The sequence below is a fragment of the Seriola aureovittata genome, chromosome 5 (genome assembly GCF_021018895.1).
Source record: "Seriola aureovittata isolate HTS-2021-v1 ecotype China chromosome 5, ASM2101889v1, whole genome shotgun sequence".
Lineage (NCBI taxonomy): Eukaryota > Metazoa > Chordata > Actinopteri > Carangiformes > Carangidae > Seriola > Seriola aureovittata.
The window spans coordinates 16032724-16055705 of record NC_079368.1 but is presented as its reverse complement, the minus strand read 5'-3'; the positions used below and the strand labels follow the sequence as shown (position 1 = coordinate 16055705).

General features: G+C 39.2%; 1 protein-coding gene across 3 annotated transcripts in view; it reads right to left on the bottom strand.

Moving 5' to 3' along the window:
- The window catches only part of stpg2 (sperm-tail PG-rich repeat containing 2), a 50106-nt gene extending 27704 nt beyond the window's left edge, over window positions 1-22402 (bottom strand). For 2 of the 3 annotated variants that reach the window (XM_056375505.1, XM_056375506.1), the window contains exons 1-10: window positions 21759-22402; window positions 21190-21290; window positions 20655-20822; window positions 18313-18480; window positions 14986-15098; window positions 13695-13806; window positions 10674-10781; window positions 5136-5295; window positions 3300-3463; window positions 3022-3114 (exon numbers count right to left, since the gene is read on the bottom strand). In XM_056375505.1, coding sequence (XP_056231480.1) covers window positions 3022-3114; window positions 3300-3463; window positions 5136-5295; window positions 10674-10781; window positions 13695-13806; window positions 14986-15098; window positions 18313-18480; window positions 20655-20822; window positions 21190-21290; window positions 21759-21861 — 1290 coding nt within the window. In that variant the 5' untranslated portion in view covers window positions 21862-22402. The remainder of the gene's footprint in view (window positions 1-3021; window positions 3115-3299; window positions 3464-5135; window positions 5296-10673; window positions 10782-13694; window positions 13807-14985; window positions 15099-18312; window positions 18481-20654; window positions 20823-21189; window positions 21291-21758) is intronic. The other variant, XM_056375504.1, reaches the window with a different exon arrangement.
- Window positions 22403-22982: the final 580 nt, after the last annotated feature.

Sequence of the window (22982 nt, the reverse complement as noted above, 5' to 3'; positions counted from 1 at the left end):
TACCCAGTCCTGCTGGTTTCATGTCTCACCAGGTAGTTAATTGCAGTTACTTGGTGTCTGAGGTGTAAAACACTTCCTGATTAGACAGCAGCAATGAACACCAGAGTGGCTCTGTGTCCCGACACTGAGGATTGACAACCACTGGGCTTGGATGAGACATGAACATGGTTGTTTTCTTACTTGTGAAACATCATTTTCACAAGTAAGTATTTTTATCATCAAAACTTTAAAAGATTTCTGTCAAAAAAAACAGCATTTCTCCTAGATATAAATTTCATTCAAGGACATTCAATACTAGATCACAAAGGGTCAGAAACTCCAGCTTAAACTTATCTTTTCCACATTGTCATTGGTCAGGGAATGTGATTTCCACCGCTAGATTTCTCCTGGAGAAAGCCAAATTCTTGTCCAGGTGTACATGTGACTGGGTTTCTAATTTGCTTCATTACAAGTTATTGTGAGGAAGTTTGTTATATCAGCAGTGTATGACTGAGTGAAAGATGTGAATGAAAGCCATGATATGACAAACTAAACCCAGTGACGTTGATTCAAGTCAGTGAAATTTTAAGTACATTTTTATTTATATCACAAATATCATAAATTTGCCTCAAGGGGCTTACTTGAGCTGTGCATCTACAATTTTCTGCCATCTGTGATAAGTGCTGAATTACCCTTTAAACTCTGCCTTTCTAGAGAGCGGCATAGTTTGTGGTGTTAAGATCAGTTCTGGAGACCTTTGCCTCAAGATTTAGATAACACTTCTAACCTTTGGAGTTAATCAGATTAAACAACAGCTGGTACCCAGAAGGGTACTCGAAATACAAATTGTGTATTTTGAATATTAAAATGCTGTAGCGTACACTTTAGCAGGAAATTTACATAATTCTCCTAGAACATTTTTTCAATACTAGTCGGTAAGATTCAATCGCTAACCCTCACAACCAGCTGCTTCTGTGTTTCTTCATTAGCACATTATTTATATGCAAGTAAACACCATCCTGTGTCATCCAGAGCAAAGAAATCCAGCTTTCACAATCCAAACATTGTCACTTGTTCAAATGTAGCACTGTTGCTGCTGTTATTTTTTTTTTGACATTAACATCAAGCACTGCAGGCATAATGGTGTTGTAATGCAAAAGTGTAAAAAACAAGGGTTTTAGAAATATTTCCTATAACATTTAAAAATTATGCAATGCAATTATAAAACACTGCCCTAAAAATAACGACACTCACTGAATCTACAGTGTTGTGCTGTTACCATCTCACAACAAGCACTTTTAAAAACAGATTCACTGTTCAGATTCAGTTCTGACACAAAGCTCTCAGCTGGGTGGGTATTTCAGGGGTAAGTCCTCAATGGCCAATGACAGTTTTCAGAATAACAGCTCAATTGTCCACAAGCGCAACAAGTGGTGCAACTTTTTCTGTTTCTCTCCACCAACTGTGTCAGAACTGAAACTGAAAATATCAGCAGCATAAATAAAACTAGAATTAATGCCTCGCCAAGTTGCAGGAAATAAGGTCACAATCTCCCCTTCCTAAGTTACAGCATTGAATAATGGCTAGAAGTGAACATTATGATGTCACAGTGCAGTGACCTTTGACCATTTGAATATGAAATGTAATGACTTAATTTTATCCTTATAGACATTTGAGTAAAATTATGTCATAATTAGTGTATGAATTTGTGAGTTATGGCCAAAAATATGTTTTGTGAGGTCACACTGACCTTGGCCTTTGACCTTTGAGCACCAAAATCAAATCAGTTAATACTTGAGTCCAAATGGACATTTGTGCCAAATTTGAAAAAATTCCCTAAAGGCGTTACTGAGATATCGCGCTCAAGAGAATGGGAGGTACGGACAGACGGACGGACAACCCGAAAACATAATGCCTCAGGCTCTGGCTATAGCCGGCACAGAGACATAACAAAAAAATAAAAATAAAAAAAAACCTATAGCAAGAACAAAGGAGAAACTTCAATGAGTGAAATGAGAGTGGAGAAAGTTGAAGATATCTTTTAATACTGAAAGTATGATTTTGCTTTGAGACAGTTTTTAGGTTTCAAATAACTTTTACTCTCGCTCCTTGACTTGAGAAGTTTTGTCCACTAATATTAAAACAATTCTAATTCCATAGGAATATAGGTTTTTTCCACTCTTACAAATGTTGTTGATATTCAGGTCACTGCTAGAAAGGAGTCAGTTGACTTAAATGACACAAATCACTGAAGCCTGTTTGGATATGAGGTTTAGATAAATGCGTCTCTGTGAGCAACCCTTAAGATTAATGTCCTGTGGCTGCAGAAACACCCAGCTTTTTATTTAAATAAGTACAAGAATATGTAAATAGAATATCTCTCTATAAAAATGGCAGATTCACTACAGTAATATTAAAATATTCAACACTAAATGTACTTAAAATCATACACATAAAAGTAAAAGCATGATTTCCTGTTGTTTTAGTTTTAGGCCATATGCATAAGTATTGATGATAAATATAAAAGGAAAGTAACTGTTTTGAAATACAGTTGAATAAAATTATACTTACAGGTGGAAAGCCAGAGTCAGGTATGTGAATATATTATTAACAACAGTTAAAAAGGAATAAAATCAGGGAAGTGGGTGAGGGACAGGAACAAGGAAGATCACATGAAAAGGGAATAGAACATGGGAGAGGAACAAGAAACTAATTATCATGAATTGTGACCTGTTTTCTTCATCATAAATGAGCATTAGCAGGAAGAGGAAAACAAAAAAAGAAGCAGTCAAAGAAAATGAACTGCTGGAAAACAGGACCCTTGGCGTAGTGGGTCAGATGCTGCGGCTGCGATGGCCCATTTATGAAAGGAAAAACTTGGCAAGTAATTCTGTTTTACTTCATCTTCGACTCTTCTGCTAAGTAGGTTTGAGCAGCTTTACAACAGAAACTTGGAGTGTGGATGAAAAAGAATAAGAAAAAGACAATAGTGGCGGAAACTGGGAAACAAAGAGAAAGAGGGAGTAGAGAGAGGAGACTTACTTTAGCAAGTAGTGATAATGCCAGACGTTCTGTGGCTGATTTGAAAACCGCTGTGTGCTGCTTTTTGTAGCGCTCCTCTGTCTTCTTCTCTGTCTGAATACAAACATTCAGCTGTCACACACATGCATACAAATACGGTGATCAGGCTATGAACAGTTTTTATGTAGGGCTCAAGTAATAACAAAGCTTTGTATTTCAGCCCAGTTAATATCAGGGTATATATATCTCCTCAAGAAGGAGTAAATGAATGACTACAGTATATTGATGGATCTTCCTACCTCATACTGTCCTGGACTTGGGGCCTCTATCGATTCCTTGTTGTGGAAGAAGGAGTTGCGTTGAGCAGAGGAGCCGAAGCCTCCCTTCCTGCTTTGCTCTAAAAATGCCTTTTTAAAACTCTCCTGGGCTAAACCTTGCTCAAACACGTTATAGGATCCTGGACCTGGACAGAGTGCAGACAGGGTGATTATTGTGCGTGTTTGTGAAGAGTCATTTTTACGTTGTTCTCAATTTAGTGATCTGAGATAAAATGGTAAAGGACGACATCCTAGAAAATACTTGTGGTACTCACTATCCCTCTAACCAGTCAGTTAGTTCTGTCTAAACCTCATGGAAACACAAACATTAGACACATGTAGCGTAGGTGTAACTATGGCTTTGTGTCGTTAGTTTTGGCAGAGTGTGTAGCATTCATGTCGTGTTGGCGTAAAGTGAAAATAATGCCTATGCCACACCTGCGATACACTAAATTTCATATTGAGATGTTTTTTCTGCTATTTTGATTTGTCTCCTCAACAGTAAAGTATCATGTCTGCATGTGTGAACAGATGCTTTAGTAACAGCACGAGAAGAAAATTCTCAAAAACACAGAAGATTAATTCTACATTACTAATGATAATGCGGCCTAGAAAGACGTGCACACTGGAACTTAAGAAAACATCTTCATGGGTGTGATGTATATACTGTATGTGTGAGTGAATGGGTGATAGTGGCAAGTAGACTAGAAAAGCTCTATATTAGTGCAGTCCATTTACCAACACAACTGAGAAACCCTTGCTGATAAAAATAAATAAATCCAAAGGTTTGGATTTTTTTTTAAATTGCACTCATCAGAAAAAAATTATAGTTTTCTCAGATTCCACAAGAATCATTAACTCATTGAGAGCAAACTATTTGTATGAAAAGAAAAAAAACTATTAGGCAACAAAATGCAAGTATAGCTTCTGTACCATGTCAAACAATGAAAGCCCCTTAAAGTCAGCCACGCGATAAAAAATTAGGAATAAAGTGCATTAACACCTTTCAATTCAGCTCCAAAGCCAAACGTGTCTTTAGACGTGCACTGAAAAACCAAACTAACATTTCATCTTTCCAGAAAAATCATGGAACATCCTCAAGTCCAGTCATACTGAGAAATGTTTTGAGAAGAGACTGCAATCACAGATATAAATTAGTGCGGTCTGAAGTCTGAAGAGTGTTTTGACATATATAGCTGCTGTTCAGTATAATATGTGCAGTCCCTGCATGAATACATAAACATATAATTTAAGTCTTTATATTATTGATTATCATTCAGGGCTTTTTTAATTTGTAAGATTAAAAACAGATAATAATAACAATTATCAACCTATTTCAGACTTTCAAAGGCTAAATGCATTGGAAATGACTCATGCCTCTACCAAAGAATGGTTCACTCATTGGACAATACAGTGTAAAACACACACACACAAAATGTTAATACAAGCTGCAAAGTAGTGCTTATTTTCTTAATTGTAACTTGTTAGATTGAATACAATGGCCATGTCAAGTTCAAATCTGAACTTTTAAAGAATATGGGTTGTTTGAAATCAAAGAGAATGGGATTCAGACTTTAAAACCACAACTAAAGCTAAAAAGCACTGTCCTCAGATATTATAAGGTGAAAATGAACTGTCACTGATGTCTGACAGGGTATGGATAGAGCCGGATCCATTACATTAACACATAAAAGGCAACATTTTCCGCAAGATCTCTGTTAAAGAGAACACTGGACTGCATCTGTAAAATAGAACTATATATGTCAGAGAGGGATATCACTTTGAACACCATCCACACAACCCCACACACAAGCTGACCTGGTATGGAGCATTTTATGTCGTTAGGAGTGAAGCGCACTGCGGTTATGCCAAATGGGCTTTTCTTCACTCCTGTTGTCCTCTTCAGCAGCTCCAGGGAACAGCGTGGGTCATTATATACACCAACAGGGGGCGACACTTCTTTCACCAAGCTGAACCTCTAAAGGAGGAGATGAGAGGGAATGAGACGGACAAAGGTTTGCATGAGAGAAGACAGAGATGAGGGAGGAGAGCGAGTTAGAAAAAAAATGCATCTGAAATTTTACAATTTAATGATTAATAGCTCTTTCTGTTGATCCAACTGAGATCAGCACTGTTTTAAAATAACAAATAATCCATTTATTTTGTCTACTCAGTGCCCATCTGGAACACAACAACAAATCCAGCTGTGAATATCTGCTTTGTCCACAGGAACAAAAAATGATGGCACACCATGTCTCCACACTGTCAGAGATACCAAGCAGAGACAGAACTTGACCAAATACAGACATAGACAACATGACTGAAAGTCTGTAACCATGCCATCTGCACCACTGACTGCTCCTTACACACCAGAAAGCTAAATTAATGGATGCAGCAATTTAGACTTGATGTGAGGAAAGGACCTGTTTTTGATTGAATCATGTGTTTAACCTTAATCACCCTTTTCGGACATCTCAGGCTCAGCTTGAAATTGTCAGACCGGATTCAACTTTGATTAGACTAAGCTTTTTTTCTCCACCTTCAGCTGTACTTCTGTTCCATTCACCATAACATATACCCCTTGTCTGCCTATCCTCTGTTTTATCCCTTTACATAAATCTCAATGCAGGAACTGGAAAACTCTCCTCAGAAAATTAAAAACTCGCTAACTGAGAGAGAAGAGATGAGACAAAAAGAAGGAGCAAGAAAAAAGAGAAAGACAAATATGAGAGAGTAAGAGGAAAAGAGAGTAAAACGCAGACAGACAGAACTAAATGGTAAGACGAGGACAATGAAAATGAGATGGCGTAAACAGCATATTCAACCCAAGGATAATATGCACACAATCAGGTATGTAATGTTCTTTGACTGTTTTGCTGATATCAGAGATGATTCAGTGCTGTAACTGCTTGGCAGCCTCACGTCCAGGGTACAAATGTGTTTATCTGATAGGCTATTATAACAGCACAGACAATCAACGGACCGAAGGAGAAAAGTTGCCTTTTCTGTCAAAATTACTGAAGGTGAACTGTGTTTCAATGTAACTCTAAATTTCTCTTCAGCCTCTCACAATTCAGCTGGCTGTTATTGAACGCAACACAGGCATGAAAAGACCTTTATTCCTTCAAATACAAGCATGACCATGCTAACAATTCCACACACGCGCGTGGATGCATGTGTGTGTATGGAATTGCACGAACGCACTGATGTTTAAATCATAAGAGTGATCTTAAATGTAACCCATTTTTTGGAAACATGCCAATCATTGATTTACACTTTCCATTTAAACAAGATGCAGCCTATGGAAAATTAGTTCTGGGGTAATAGAAATTGTGTTAGTAATGCATAGTTGAATTATTGAGCTTTTAGGCGAAAAGGAGAAATGAGAGGAAGAGAAGAATGAGTGAAGAGGTGTAGCTGGAGGACGAAATGGGCAGAGGAGAGGAAAATGACTGAGAGGGGGGAGTGCCTGGGTTAGAAATGGAGTGAGTGTTTGAGGAGAAGAAAGGACTGTAGCAGGAACTACAAGACATGCGGTTTCAAGGCCGAAACAAACTGAGTTCATTCAAAGTCAGTTGTTGAGCTGGGGTTTGTGACCATCTGTCAGTCCAACTCTGCACCAGTAGTGCTTTGGTAGAGTCTTATTCATGGACAATTTCTTTCCTCTCTAAAACTGACTGACTGAGCATTGTTGGCATTTCACATGAATGCCCAATCTATTTTGAAGGTGGGTTTTTTTTTATTTTTTTGGTTATGCTTCCTGTTGTTCCATTTCCAAACACACTTCATAAGAAATGCCAAAGGAATGCTTTTGAAAATTGTGCCCAGAGTCAAAGTGCTCTCAATGCAAGGTGCCTCAGTGACAGAATGTCATCACATCTGTTAATGTGGATTAATGAGGCCACAGAGTGATGGAACAGCAGAAGTAATAGAAGTGCCCTCATGCTCTTCTGGCACCAAACAAAACTCCCAACCCCACTCAGTGTTAAAGTGATAGTTCGGGTTATTTTACATGGGGTTGTATGAAGCACTTAAGTCAGTAGTTTCAGGTCGGCACTAGCAGTCAGGAGTACTGCCATAGAACCTGAGTGATTTACTGCTGTTGATTTGGACAGCACTAAAAAATGTGTTTTAGCCACCTAAAAAATGCCCATCGAAAAATCTAATATCAGTGTACACTATATTTCGAATATTTTCCCCACTTTATCTTGCCGTCAAACAGCCCTTTGGTTTGGCACTACAATTTCTCAACTGTTGAACTTCCATATTCCTATGTTTACGCCACACACCATATTATGCTGCATGTCAGCTGTTTGAGTCGTCATTTGACGCCAAGATAGTAATCAAGTAATAGAATTATTGAAAATATAGAGGACACTTAAACTGATATTGGTTTTTTAAGTGGGCTTTTTTTTGGTGGCTAAAACACATACTTTCTGCTGTCTCCATCCACAGCGGTACATTGCTCAGCTTCTTTGCCAGTACACTTGGTGCCTCATACAACCCCACATCAAATAACCCAAACTATAACTTTAAGCTGCATTTAGACTGAAAGCAAATGAAAAAATTTTAGAGGGGACGTGAAAATTTGCTTTGTGTTCAGCCTGGCTGAAAACACCTTTATATCAGTTTCACCCTTTAGGCAAGCTCTCATTGATCATATACTGTAGTATGCTGTATAATATCAATATTTGCCTAACGTTGCAATTCAGTTTCATGTTTTTCTCTCCCACATCCTTTATATTTGTATCAGAGCTGAGAGCTGTCATTGCTGGAATTGGCTGAAATGTCATGTTACATTGGAACAACTCTCAGTCACACAGAACTCATTTACTAAACACTGTCTCAGACAACATCATCACATTTTACATCACAGTGAACATTATTAATGTCTTTCATTTATTTTTATTACTTTGCATTCTCAGGAGGTCAGAGAGCACAGTCAGGATTCATGATTCGGTGTCTTTGAGTTTTGTGAATGGGCCTCATGAGCTCTGGGCATCAAGCTTATTAACTGTTATTTAGAAATCAAATATTTTGATTTATGTATTGATCTTTTACATCACAAGATTTTTATGTAGTTATTGGCTTTTAATGTTGCTCCCAAATCAAGAAGTACAAGTGTTTTTTGTTAATTTTCCATGTAAAATGTTAGAGATCAGAGTCAAAAGAAAACTCAAGTGAAACCAGATGTGAATGGGGAGGACAAAGAAGAGTAGAACCATAGGTAAGGACAAAGGAGAGGGAATTGGAAATCAAAGTCGAGGAAAGGGAAGATAGAATGTTAAATGAGGGAAACAAGTTGATTGCAAGCTTTAAAAATATCAGACAGGGGAGAAGTTTTAAAAAACAAAAAGGAAACGGCAAAGGACACTGAGGAAAAGGTATGTTTTCACAAAGTGTCAGATCAATGCTTTGATATTTGGAAATTGGGAAGTCAAAGGGAGGAGGAAAGGCACGAACTGGAAGATTTCCAGCTGTCTCTCCTATCTTCCCCTCCCTCCCTCCTTCATTTACTCCCTCCTTCCCCCATTTCCTCTCCATCCCTCCACAGGCGAACAGTGTCAGATGGAACCGGAACCACAGGGAAACGAAGATCTAAGAAAACTGACACTCTTAGTTCTGCATTGGAGATGACTTGTGACACGTGGCATCACAGGGTCGACGCACTAACACAGCATGTGGCCAGGGAAATTAGGTCAGAGCAAACTATGACACACACACACACACACACACAAACACATATGCTCCCACACATCAAATAAACCCAACAATCTTGCATCTGTTGTTCTGACCAGGAAACTAAGAAAATATTTTATGTTTCAGATGTTATTAAGGTAATTTCAGGAAACCTGAGTGTGTGCATGTGTGCGTGTGTGTCATGCAAAAATGAAGGTGTGTTAATTTGCATGCATGTCAGCAATACTGGCAAACTTGTCTGTCTGGTGTGTATATCTGTCTGCAGATAAAATTTGCACACGTGTACGTCTGAATTTTTAATGTGTCTGTGTGTGAGCATACACCGTCACATTGTGTGCGTGTGTGTCAGAGTGATAATTAAAACATCAGTCAGAGAGTTTCACAGGAGTGAATCTGTGGGGCAGCGCCACAGAGGAGTTCAGCTATTCCTGAGACGTAAAACTACACATTTTCACATCCTTCATCTTCTCTCCTCTGAGCCTCTTAATAAACTCATCTTCACCCCCATCTGAAGAAATCTTCCACTCTCAACACATCAATTAAACAAGCAAAGCCCGACTCAGTGTCTTGGATCTGTAACTTAATCTTAAATATTCCATATTAACATCCAGCCTCCTTTGAGAAATTGTAAATTTAATATATTTGTCTGCTATAAATTATGTCTGAGAAATCTTTTCAATATGGTCTGATTGTTTACTCTGCCTGAGAGCATTATGTAGAGTCATGTATAAGCTAAAGAAGTTGAATTAGTTTTTACTCTGAATAGTAGAGTATCCGCTGGAGCAATGAGAGCTATGGGGTCACAGAAGTGTTTGGTTTGGGAGGAGACAAAGTGTGGTTTACTGTAGTGCTGTGCAGGGCCATTTCTATAACACATATTGTATATACTGAAGTTCCTGCGGATACATGTGACAACACTGTAATCACTATTATTTTGTTTTGGAATTACATGAAGAGAGTTCAGATGACAAGTGTGGTAATGCCGTCAAAAGATATGATCATGTCATGAACACCTTTAGTGCTGCTAAGAGACAGCTAACTACTGCACTAGTACTCTATAGTATCTACTTGCAGTTACAAACCTACATCTTGTTGCCCTGCCCTCAAGTCGATAAAAAAATCAGCTGAAGCAGGTTTAAACAAAGAGCTGAGCTACATAAACTACCCAGGGTTAACTTTTCAATCAGTATGGGGGCTTCTAGTCCTCATAACTATGTCGGAAAAACAGTAGTTTTTAATATTTATATAAGGTTATACTTGTTTATAGGTAATTATATAGTGTTTAATTACAACAATATTTCTGATGTTATGAATTAGATTTATAAAATGTAGTAATATGACATCGGCCAGTAAAACATGACATACAGAGCAGCTCTACTGTCGAGCTTGACTCACATTCTTGTGTATAAACAATGAAATTTGAGTCAGACACTGCTGAATGTACACAGATACTGAATCAATGCAATAGGAAGGCAAAAACAAAAACACAAAAAACTGAAATAGACCCTGGTGGACAAAAGCAGCTCTAAAATTGCTTGAGAAAGAAACTGCTCTACACAGTACAACATGATTCACCTGAAAATGCACCCACAAGGCTACACACAGAGCAGTGAATAGCTTTACTTTGAACTTTGCCTAATTCTGTTTGCACTGTACCTCAGTCTGAGAAAGGAAGGGGCAAGTAAATTTCGACAGGCTTCCACTGGACTTCACAGGCTTCTCAAACTGACTTCTGATGTGGTACTGGCCCGGCCCCGGAACTCCCTGATGGGAAGGCAGCGAGAGAGAAAATGTACAATAAATCAAGTGTAATATTTGTATTGAGATTAAGTTACATGCTTTGGTAATATTGCTTTTCATGTGTTAGTGCCAATTAAAAGATCAGAAGTGATTTGAAGAGCTTTAATTTCTTTCTGTTTTTGAGATAAACGAAGGGCACAGGGAGGTGAGCAGTGAAAAATGAAGCAATGTCAGAGATGTGTGAGCAAATGCTGAAAACACGAAGAAAATTCACCGTAAGAAGAAGCTTTTTTTCTCTCTCTACTCTGCAATTATGTCATTTATGTAAAAAAAAACTGTCAGACTGGAAGAAAAAAAATCCACATTCCCTTGTGTAGAGCCAGGACATTTTTGTATTTGTGGTAAACCCACAGGGTTTCTGGGCCAGAGGTAGTTTAACTAGGGCTGCAGTAAAACAGCATGGATATGGAGGTGGGGGGAAGGGAGTGAAAGTTTTAAGGTAAATAATCATAGATCCAGTGTTAGACAGTTGTGCCAACTTTCTTTTTTTCTTCTTTTCTTTTTTCCCCTGTGGGAGCAGTGCTGCTTCTAAAAATAACAGGTGCTGTATACATCATCCACAATGTCAACATGGAATTCACAACATTGTAGAACTGACAGTGAACTTCATATTTATAGGGTCATATCAAGCGTTGCATTGGTACAACTTCATGTGTTTTGCACGATAATGGTTTGTTTAGGTGGTTTTCTCACTAGATGTCCTTGCCATGTCAACATGCCATGACACCAAGAGCCCCAAGCCATTAGAGGCAGACTGTCTGCTGATCTCTAGGAAGTAAAGGTGTTTGTCCTGAGTGTTTCCACTGTGGGTAATGACCCATCTGGACAGGGGACGTGTGTGTGGGAGTACATGTCTGTTGAGGTACTAATGATGAAGGATGGAGGTGCAGCTATGATGTTAGGGGGTCCAAATATAGCATGGTGTACACATAAAAGTGTACACTGAGGGCAAAGTTATTGATTCAAAGTCACAGGATAAATTATTGTGTTTTTAGTCATTTTAGTAGCCATATATTCTATAAATAGAGGCAGAACAGATGCAATAAAATGTCATGTATGATGAACTACGTACAAGCAAATGAACAAAAATCTAAAATAGAGGAGGGACAGCAGAGCAAAAAGGAGAGGACGAGAAGAGAGAAAGGTGTAGGTGCACGTCCTTGACAGCAGCGATGCGTTCATCTCTCTCTCCACAAATCCAGTCCCACATTTCTAGACTCCTGGCACACTCAAGTTCATATGCAGGTGAGTAACTCCCCTCAAATCAACCGGCTTCAGTGTGTATTTGTGTGTGTGTGTGTGTGTGTGTGTGTGTGTGTGTGTGTGTGTGTGTGTGTGTGTGTGTGTGTGTGTGTCAGACTGTGTTTAAAGCTTGTGTTCTACTGCCCTCTATGGGCGAACAGATAAACTGATGGATCAGAATCATAGAGGGGGGAGGGGGGGTGTTGAATCATTTCATGTTAAATCAGCTGTACTTGTATAAATCCAGAATAAATCCAGGGTACTTACCCTGACTTTGCTCTCACTGTATATCACAGTGCCCCCTAACTCATTTTCAAGTTGGAGTTTTCAAATCCTATTGTGTTAAGAATCTATCTGAATCAACAAGCTATTTAACTGCATAAGAATATAGTTGATCCTAATTGTTACAAAGTGGTTTACAAAAACAAATATAACCAGTTCGAGGCAAATGAAATGAGAATAAGACCAAATGAAAGACTATGACAAAAGAACGTGAGCACAGAGGAAGTAAAACAATAAAATGATCAAATAAAGAACATTAAAACACAATAAATAAAAGCCTATGTCAAACATTTTCACAAAGGAAAAAGTGAAAGCGTTTAAAAGAAGCTGTAGACTTCATGTGTCTGAGCTCTGTAGGTAGAAAGGTCCATGGTGTGGAGGCTCGAATAGCAAAAGCTCAGTCACCCTTTGTCACAAACTGTGATTTGGGAATAACCAGCAAGGCTCCATCCATAGATCTCAATGGTCGAGAGGGCACATACAAGGTCAATAAATCAGAGGTACTTAAGAGCAAAGCAGTTTAAGGCCTTAAAAGTGAGCACTAAAATTTTAAAATCAATTTGAAATTTAAGAGGGAGCCAGTGAAGTGAGGCAAGCACAGGAGTAATATGATCATGGCTTTGTCCAGGTTATGAGTCGAGCAGCAGCTTTTGTACCAGCTGGAGACGGAGGAGGGAGCTCTAGCTGATACTCCAGTAAAGTGTTTTGCAAAAATCAAGCCAAGAACAGATAAAACCATGTACAACTTTTTGTAAATCAGTAATAGATTAAAAAAATGTCCTATATTTTGAGATTATCTTGAGCTTGAAGACAACATTTCTGACTTTATCATCAAAATAGAGGTTTGCATCAAATATTGGCCCCAAATTCCTAGCAACTTGCTTAATATTGTTTGACAAACCACCAGGATTAGCAACAACAGAGCTGATGGAATTAGGGGAACCGAACAGAATATCTTCAGACTTATTGCTGCTAAATTTAAGAAAAGATTAAGAGAAATGTGCTAGACTGCTAGGATCTGTGGATTTTAACACATGTATAAGTACATCATGACTTTGAGTGACCACGACAAGAGGCAGAATGTATGTAGAAAACAAAAGGCGGCAAAGAACGTAACCTGCCCCTTCACTACCAACTACCTTGTGAATATAAGTGAGCATATAGCAATGACAGAGCAACATGCAGATATTAGAAGAGTTGGTTGGGACCCAAAACAGAGCTAAATGGAGACTGACTCTTGTTCTTACATTCATCAGGTAAACTATTACTCAGAATCAATGTTAATGTAGCTCTGTGTCTGTTTCATATTATCTACATTGATACAAACACCCACTAACGCAAACACATACTCACCTTCTTTTCCTCTTGACTGGGCACCAGTTCATAGTAGCGAGGGATGATAAGTTCAGCTCTGCCTTTCTGTTCCTTTTTAAGATTTATGTTTTCATAGTGTGTTTCTGGGATTCTGAGAGAGACAGAGACAATGACAATGTCTTTGAGAGCAGAAGACACAGACAAACAAATAGACAAGATAAAAAACTAAACAAAAAAGGGACAGAGCAGTGGGTTTAAAACCACACAAAGCCAAATAGAGAAGGAGGAATGGGGAGAGACAATTAAACTGCATGAGAGGGGAAGAGAGATATATGATGGAAAGGTACATAAGAAGAAATAAAGAAAAACCAAAGCGTAGAGGACAAGAGAGAGAAGGAATGAACAAGAGATGGAGGAGTAAAGGGGATAAAAGAAGAAAAGACTGAAATAATGGTTCTGTCAGCAACTGCAAAGGGTGTAAAGACAGACATTTCAATCATTTTTAAATGATTCCAATAATCACATGTGTATCACAGACACGTTTGTGTGGGTATGTAAATGTTTGCCTGCACTTATGTGTACATGGCATGATTGCTCACACATACACCTTCCCTTTTATTGCTCAGTCGATTCCTTCATGAGTAGCTGAACTGAGTGTGTGTGCCCACCAGTTTAGAAGTGCTGACTAAGCTCCATCCTCCATCAATAGAAACACAATGCGAGAAATGTCAAACATAATGCCTTAGATGTAGGAGCAAAGCAATATTTCACTTTGGTGCAACAGTTTCTCTGTTCTCTCTGCCATGGTTCAAGAGCAGCGTACTTCTGAGATTAGCTGTCCTGGAGCATTGAGTCTAACCAACCTTTTGGCTCGTTATTCATGCTTCAAAAGTTTTTTTATTATAATAGATTAACTGTTTGCATATGAGATATTCAAACTTAAGAAAAATAATACTGTACTACATCAACCTTTAAGGAGTTGCCCCCAAATTGTTTAGATTAAATCAAACTTAAGTAGTAACAGTTTAAAGTAATAGTTTGACATTTTGGGGAATGTGCTCATTTGATTTTTGCCGAAAGTGAGATGAGGACATCCACTTTTATGTCAACAGGGTAAATATTAGCTTCACACCATAGCTAATATTAGCTTAGCTTCACAAAAAGACTGGAAAAGAGGAGAAACAGCTAGCCTGACTCTTTCCAAAGGAAGTCACTGCAGCCAGCTACCTGAATGAACGCTACCTGTTTCCCCATGATTCCAGTCCAGATGTTCATATTCGACTGGTACTGAAAAATCATTCATTTCTGTAACATGACATGTGATACTCACATCTCAGGGTAATATTGTCCTGGACCTGGTCCCACTTCCACTCTCACCTCATCTCTCTTTCCTGTCATGTTGCCAAAATGGACTCCTTTATACTTCTGTGCAGACCCCTCTGACTGGAGAAAGAGAAAGAGAAGGAGAGAGACCAGAATGACAAAAGAGTGGAGGTGAAGAGTGGATGAAAGAAAAGATTGGCCAGAAAGAAAGAGATAAAGAGGACGAGAGGGTAGGGGAGAGAAAGAGATAACAAGATGATAAATGGATGAACAAAGAAGTAGAAAATAGAATTGACTCATTCACACTTATCTGCTTTCTCTTCCAGCCAGGGCTCATGAAGTTCGGGCTGAATGAAATGTGAAGTTCAGCCAAATGCCAAAATATGTCAGAGATCTAGGGGAGACCCTCCATCCTTTCTTATCTCTCCAAGTTTTAGAGCCTGGTTCCTCTGCCTCCGGCCGCTGCTTAACAACTGAGAGAGGCTATGTCTGGAAATGAGCTGGCCAGCTGTGTCCAAACACATTTCAGAGCAGGGGTCCCCAACTTTTTTTACTCTGACAAAATATAAGAGGCTTAGAGAATTGAACATATAACAAGTAATTAAATATCAATATCCAAAACTCACAATGTGTACCAAAAACAGCTGAAACTAACAAAAGTATCCATTTTTGTGTCAAAAATCTGAGTCATGATTCAGTCAAACCTTAATACACAGACATCATAACACCACTGCAAATTAACATCCATAAATCTAGAAATCAGAGAAAAAAAGAAGCTCCTTAGTCAGTAATCTAGTTATAGTTGTCAGTAAATCCAATGGTACATAACAAACAGGAACTTAAAATAGCTAATTCGGTACACTTAATTTTTCAAAATGTAAACAAAAAGGGGCAAAAAAAAAAGAAAAGAAAAAAAAGACAGGGCTCAATCTGAAGTCCAACAGCTTCCTGTTGGAAATGTTGTTTATATCTCCTCTGTTATCCAGAAGAATTGCTCTCACTGCATGTCGCCTACAGCATATCTGATGTAAACAAACTAATTTGACTGACAACTGACAAATAATTATTTGGTGTTGAAGGGGGTTGGGTATCCATGGGTATGTATGAAGTTTGTACTATGCACTCATGGTTTGTACAGACTATATTCTGTGAACCTTTGGGTGAGCTCCTCTAAAGTAGGGGGCTGAGCTACTGGTTGCTCTTAAGTCAACATGCTAACACGATTACAGTGACAATGCTAAAATGATGATGTTTTGCAGGTATATTTACTATGTTTACCATCTTAGTTTAGTGTGCTAGCATGCTTCACTTCAATTAATTTTCCTGACACTCAAAGTAGATTACAGCTTGTCCCTCAATCTTTAAAAACAGCTGTATTAAAATGACAGACAGAAAATAACTTCCTTTATTGAATCAAAAATCAAAAGACCCTTTTCCTTGACCCAACTGTCTATTCCATGAGGCAGGTTATGAGAGGACTGGCAGGGAGTCTCAAAAAGTTTCTAACTCCATATGGTGTCTGTCAACTTATCTCAACTTCAACAGTGACTGGAGGACAAGATCTGAGGTTCTGTCCCCTGTGATCTTCCAATCCAGTTTTGAGCATGGGAGATAGGAAACAAGGATGTTCAGATGCTTAAAGTTAAAAAGACAGACATAACTGTTCTGCATTGCACAAAGACACATAGAAGCACCGTGATGGTATCGCAGCTGGCATTGAGTTCAAAGGCATAAATTGCCTATTTATGTCAAGGAGAGCTTTTAAAAGGAAAAACAAAAACACAGCTAGTGGGTATGAACATATTAATTCAGCTTTTGATAAAATGGAATGGCAGGCTATTTATTATTTAAATGAGAATAAAAAAAAACTCCACCACAAATAAAAGTTTTTCTCGGTAGGGCCGTCTGCGGGCAGGATCCTGCAGGCTGAAATTGCTGGTGTTGCTTTCCACAAACATATACACAACCCAGCATGGGTCTGAATCTCATTCAGGCTCTGCTGAGAGGACAATCTTGCGCACATCTCTATTTCCATCTCACATCTTCACACCAAATACCAATTCTGTGTAGAGCAACCAATATCAGTATACAAGGGTTATTATACAGATAAACAATGAAAGTATTATTCAGGCAACAAAGCCTCTTTCATTGATTGGCCAGTAAGAAAGTGTAATATTAGCCTCTCAGTTTTCCCATTTCTTCAGTACTACACACAGTCTCTGATCCACATCGCCATCTGGCCAGCTGTGTTATGATTATCTGCCAACTCTAACACTACACAGTCTGAACAAACAAAATATCTCATGGTGATACTGTTTCTAAATTAGTCCAAGTGCTTTTACTATGCACACTCAGTTTTCACAGCCACCATATGTGCCTCTACCCATATCTGTACCAGCCGATAATATAAATTATCCAGTTTATTGGCCTGTCTGTAATTCTGTGTGCTAAATTGATGCAGACTTGACCCATAAGTTTAGGGCAAGTGGATAAAAGCGATTAAGATGTTTTTGTGTTTCTCAATAACATTCAAACAGAAAAACAAAATTATGTTCTTTTGATTTCCGTCTAATGTCTTATCATTCAAAGGTTGCCCCGCCACTTTGATGTTACATCCTCAGACAACCACTTAATTCCGCCTCTCCACACTTTTGAACTCAGTTGGAGCACAGGGCGGGGGGGGAGTGTTTTGAGTTTAAAGGAGCGAGTGTGTCAGACAGAGAGACAGAGGGATGGAGACAGACAGAGACGGAGCCTGAACTTTCAAAGGGAGAGCAACAGAAGTTGAGACGGAAAGAAAGAGCCGTGGATGGATGCACTGCTGATGGCCCTAAATCACAGCATGCCTCTGTGCCTGCTCCGCTGTGTTGACACAACCTCAGCCAACACTCAAGGACACTGTTGACTTCCTCTGGTCATTAACAGATGAAAAATGACTTAATTGAGAGCCAGACCAGCAGGCGTGTGCATTATTTTAAGTGAATATTATAATATAGCTTGAAGAATAATTACTAATGGCTCTCTTTGTTGGCATGTAAAATGGATGAGCATTGGTGCGCTGTGGCTTTTTTAAAGTGGAGCTGCATTCATTAGCTATGGAAATGGGTTTTGGGCCAACTGAATGAGGTGAGGTGGGGGTTCAGCGGTGCATTAGATCTGCCTAACACTAATGGACCTCGCCTCGCAGGCAGAGTAAGTACACTCAGAGACACACTCTCACAGACTAATGAAAGCACACATGTGTGCACAAATGAGCACTTCACATTCTCTGATGGATGTACATTCAAACTCAAAGGACTGTGCATGTGTGTGTTTTGTGTGTATTCGTCCTTACCAGCGATGGATTGTAGAAGGCTGGCCCCAGGGTTGTGTCCGTAGGAGGGGGCTGTTGCTTACGGAGCACACCCAGGACATCCTCCTCGTAGCCATAAGCCTGGCCCGGGGAAGGAATGGAAGGGATATCTGACTGACGAACCAGCCGGAGACTTTTTGCCTGCAGCCACTGCTCAGAGAAAAAAAAGCAGGAGAATAGACAGAGAGAGCAAGATGTGAAGTCAGGGTTTGCGATAGAGAGGATGCCCTGGCTTACAAAGTAGCTGAGCACTGCCTAGGGCCAATTTAGCGTGAGACTGAAGGAAGGACAGAGACAGAGAGGGAAGGAGCAAGGAGAGGCAAAAGATAAGAAACAAAAGAGGGAAATGGAAAAGGATAAACAAAGAAGGAAAGACACACGTAGAGGTGTGGGAATTGGAACGATATCTGGTGGGGGAACAGCAATGATGTCATCTCAGTCAAAATACGTGGCAGTCACTCTACTACCTTGCTATAGCTGGAAGTAAGGTCCATCTGTGTGTGTGTGTGTGTGTGTGTGTGTGTGTGTGTGTGTGTGTGTGCATACATGCTATCGAGATAATTACATCTCGCACAGAAGGAGAAAAGCGTAAATATCTAGGGACTCTTTCATGTTTGGTGGTTAAAGTTAAAAATACTCCATTCTCCGTAAGAAGTGAGCTAATCATTGGTATCAGTCTGGATCAGATAAAAGCCCTGAGCCCAGTGTTAACTCAGAGCTTATCTGTGTTTGTATACGCTGGACATAAATTTGACATGGAGAATGGAAAGAGAAACTTGATATCTTCTCTCAGTTCACTGCAAGGCTGAACTTCATGTGTTCCACTATCACTGCTGATGAAGCTGGAGGCTACTGGACAGGCTACTTTATCCAAAATTCAACAGCTTTACTTAATATATCAAGCAAGGCATTAAGTGAGCTAAAGGATAAAAAAGTTGGTGTGTTTTTAGGTGCTTAATCTTAAAGTCTCAACCTGCCTGAGACATTATCTTTCACAGCAAACAGGAGGGAAATTTGGATTTGCAACACCGCAAGGCTCTTCTATGTGTTGAAGTTGATGAATAGTAATGATAAACCTGTCAAGGGGGCTTGCAAAAACCTAGTGTCTGGACAACAAACAGAAAAGGGTGAGAAAAGTTTCAGGCGTTTCCAACAGACAGAAGTAAAATGGACGCTCTGCTGTCTTCAGGCTTTCATCACTGCTATTGCGTAAGAGCCACGGTCAGAAGGAGGCCTAACTCTGCCCCTGTTACTGCTTCTGAGGACATTATTGCCATATTCAGTGTCATGTCACTAACGTCACCTATGATAACTGAACTTCAGATAATGCCAGCCTGTGGATGGAGGTTCATAGCAGATTTACAGAGATACAGAGATATACCTTGTCTTCCTGATCCTTGCTGATATTTAACATTTCTGTATTTAAGATGAAGATATCAGTTAAATGGTTAAAACCACATTAGAGATGCTTACAAGACTCTCCCTCTGTCTGGTGTCTTCATATTTCACTCCTCATTATCGCCATCATTATCATGACTGCTGTGCATACAAGGGGCTTTATTTTGTACAATGTGAGAATTGTGAGAATTTTGCACTTATTAAGGACAATCAATGTCATATCATAACTTTCCTTTGTTTTGCCTTCCATGTCCAATGTATGCATTACTGAATGTGACATGTTTTCAAATTTAGTTACAATTTTTAACAACAGGAGAGTTGTAATTGTTTACACCAAAGTCTAAACAGGTTTTAAAGTAGCAGCCTGTAATTTCGACAGATTGGTGTTGAGTGTCTACAGATGGCAGAGCTGCCAGAGATAAAGGCTAAGGTATTGGCAAGGTACCGTCTGCAAGTATTGGCAGTTACCAAGTTTGGACAAGGCGCTGATATTCATATCTTTTGTCTGATAAATGGCACAGATACAGCACATCACACTGCATAGTAGTGAGAAGAGTTTTGCGTCTTACTGAATTTTTATTGTACTGTATATATGAAAATGAAAGTTATTAACTGTTGTGTCGGTGTGTGTGTGTGCGTGTGTGTGTGTGTGTGTGTGTGTGTGTGTGTGTGTGTGTGTTGCTTACAGGACAGCAGGAGCAAACCCTAGACCAGAAGGAAAAGGGTGAACTCCCATCAGCACAGAATACTATTTGTTGTATTAGATGACTTTTTGATCCTTTTTTACACATATCTCTTTCCATAAAGTTCACAAACAGAAGACACATCATATAAAAGCCAACTTACAAGAAAAAACATAATAGACTTAAAAAAGCAAATCCATAATAAATTATTGTCATATCATCACCCATACCGTTTTACTTTACCATTTTTCTGCCAAGCTTCTCAGCCTGTCCTGCATCCGCTGTCACAGCCCTGAGCGTATTTCCTGAGGCAGGCAGCACGTTGTAGGCACCGGGGCCAGGAACCCCTGACACCACCTCCTCAAAACGCTTGGAGCGGTTCTGAAGACTGCAGCCACCATGGACATTTAGCTGAAGAGATGAGGATTCAATAGAAAGACAAACAAAGAGTGAATGAGACTGCAATCAACAAATATTTGTTCAAGGCTAAGGTACTTTTCTTAACAGATTCTTTAATAATATGCAAACATCATCTTCACTTTGCTCTCATCTTATGCCTTCCTAAAATGTTTAATAGTTTTATATGTTTTAATGGGATCAATGACTTTATATTTCTTGTCATATACATTCCCACTTGAGAATGACTTCAGACTGATCTGCCTCTGCTTTCATGACCCTCTTGTCCTAACAAGGGCCACCCCACCCAGTTTATAGCTCTAGTGTACACTCAGGTCCTGACTTAGCTGTCCATAAAATGGTTGTCTCTAACCCACAGTACCTTAACGGGTGAGGAGTCATACTGTCCAGGTCCTGGTATCCTCTCAGTGGATTTAAATGCTGACTGTCTGTTGGTCAAGGACAGGAATGGAGCATAGCCATCTGCAAAAAAGACAAAGCAAACAAAAGTAAATTAGGTATTGAGTAGATGAGATAATGTACTTTATGTTAGATTATTTAACTGTACTGATGTCATTAATTGTGTTTTTAACTACAGCTTGTGTACAAAATAATAGGAACACATAAAATATGGGTCTATTTATTGCATGGCCAATGAGCTGAATTACATTACCTAGTGTATTATTTTGTCCTTCACCTGAATGCTATATTCATAAGCTAGCAATATTAGTTTTAATGTTGTGACATCTTTCCCATAAATTAATAAATATATTAAGTCTTGACTCCATCGCTTACGCTTCCTGCTGGTGGTTTTCAGGTAGTTAGCATTTTATCATATGGCTAGTTAGGCTGATTTTTTACTTTAGATTTTGGCCTACATTTTCTCTAGGTCTAATCAGGTGGATTTCTTGATTTAAAAGAAAACTTAAGAAGCCTACAATTTAATACTACCTGATACTTGATATTTGCAGTGGGTGACATCGTACGACCCGGGTCCAACAGTAGACGAGGTGCCGCTTGTCGTGGAGGTCAATCTTGGAGCTCGTCCATACATTTTGAAATTACCCTGCCTAAAAACTAAGTGGTAGCTTCACTAAACTTCGTTTGTACAGTACAGACATCACATACCTCTGCTAGTGTGCCCACAGTATAGCCCTCGCTTTATTAATTTATTCTGCCCCCAGGTTAAAAACCCTTGGCTGCTCCTCTGTCTGCACTGTATCCAGTCTGCGTTACTCTGCATTACTTGCTTGCGTCGTTGCTTGGATACCACATAATGTTGCACACCGCAGCAACATGGCGTCAGAAAACACACGAGGAAAGAAGAAAATAAAGATGAGGAACCAAACTTAGGCCTACAGTGTTTCCCTTGATATTTTCAACCACCTGTATCACCTGAACATTTAGTAACTCCATTAAATATAGGTGCTGTTATTCAAATTACTGCCTTTGCTCCCGTCTTTGTAAAATCATCTTAGAATTAATTTCCACCCAAGGAACTCGTTTTTAATGAGGATATAATTCATTAATCTGACGTATATTTTAATGGTTAGCATTGTCAAGGTGCAACCATAATCCTATCCCACCATCTAGTGGGTGAAAATATGACATAGCAAGTGAAGTTTCAAACCATCCACTTATCTCATTTAAAGAGAAAACCTGCTGGATCCTCTTATTCCCGTGAACAACAACATGTTTAGCTTGTTTCCGTGGTGACAACAACTCTTCCTACACTTTGCCTTAAAGGACCACTACTCTTGCCTTACTTCCTCCTGAAGTATTAGCCTGCCACACAGTATAGTTAAGATTCAGATAATGAAAACTCAGGGGAAAGCCATTCAAGTAACAAGTGCCTCTCTGGAATTGCAGTGAACTACATCTCTATCTGAACTTCCTGTCATGTCGTATAAGAAGGAGGGCTGGCTGGTTGGCCTGCACATTGGTTTGACGAATGTTAGTAATTCCCAAGGGGGACACTGGGCATCCAGGACAATAATAATAATGTTATATAGCCGACAGCAGAGACAAATATCGTTCTGGAAGGCATTGTTACTGTAGCTAAAATGACAAATTATCATCATCAGTATAACAGGGATATAGCCCACGAGAGCAGTAGATTTGTCCTAAAGCATTCACACCATATGTTCATAGTGGCATACTGTTCCTAAAACTTGC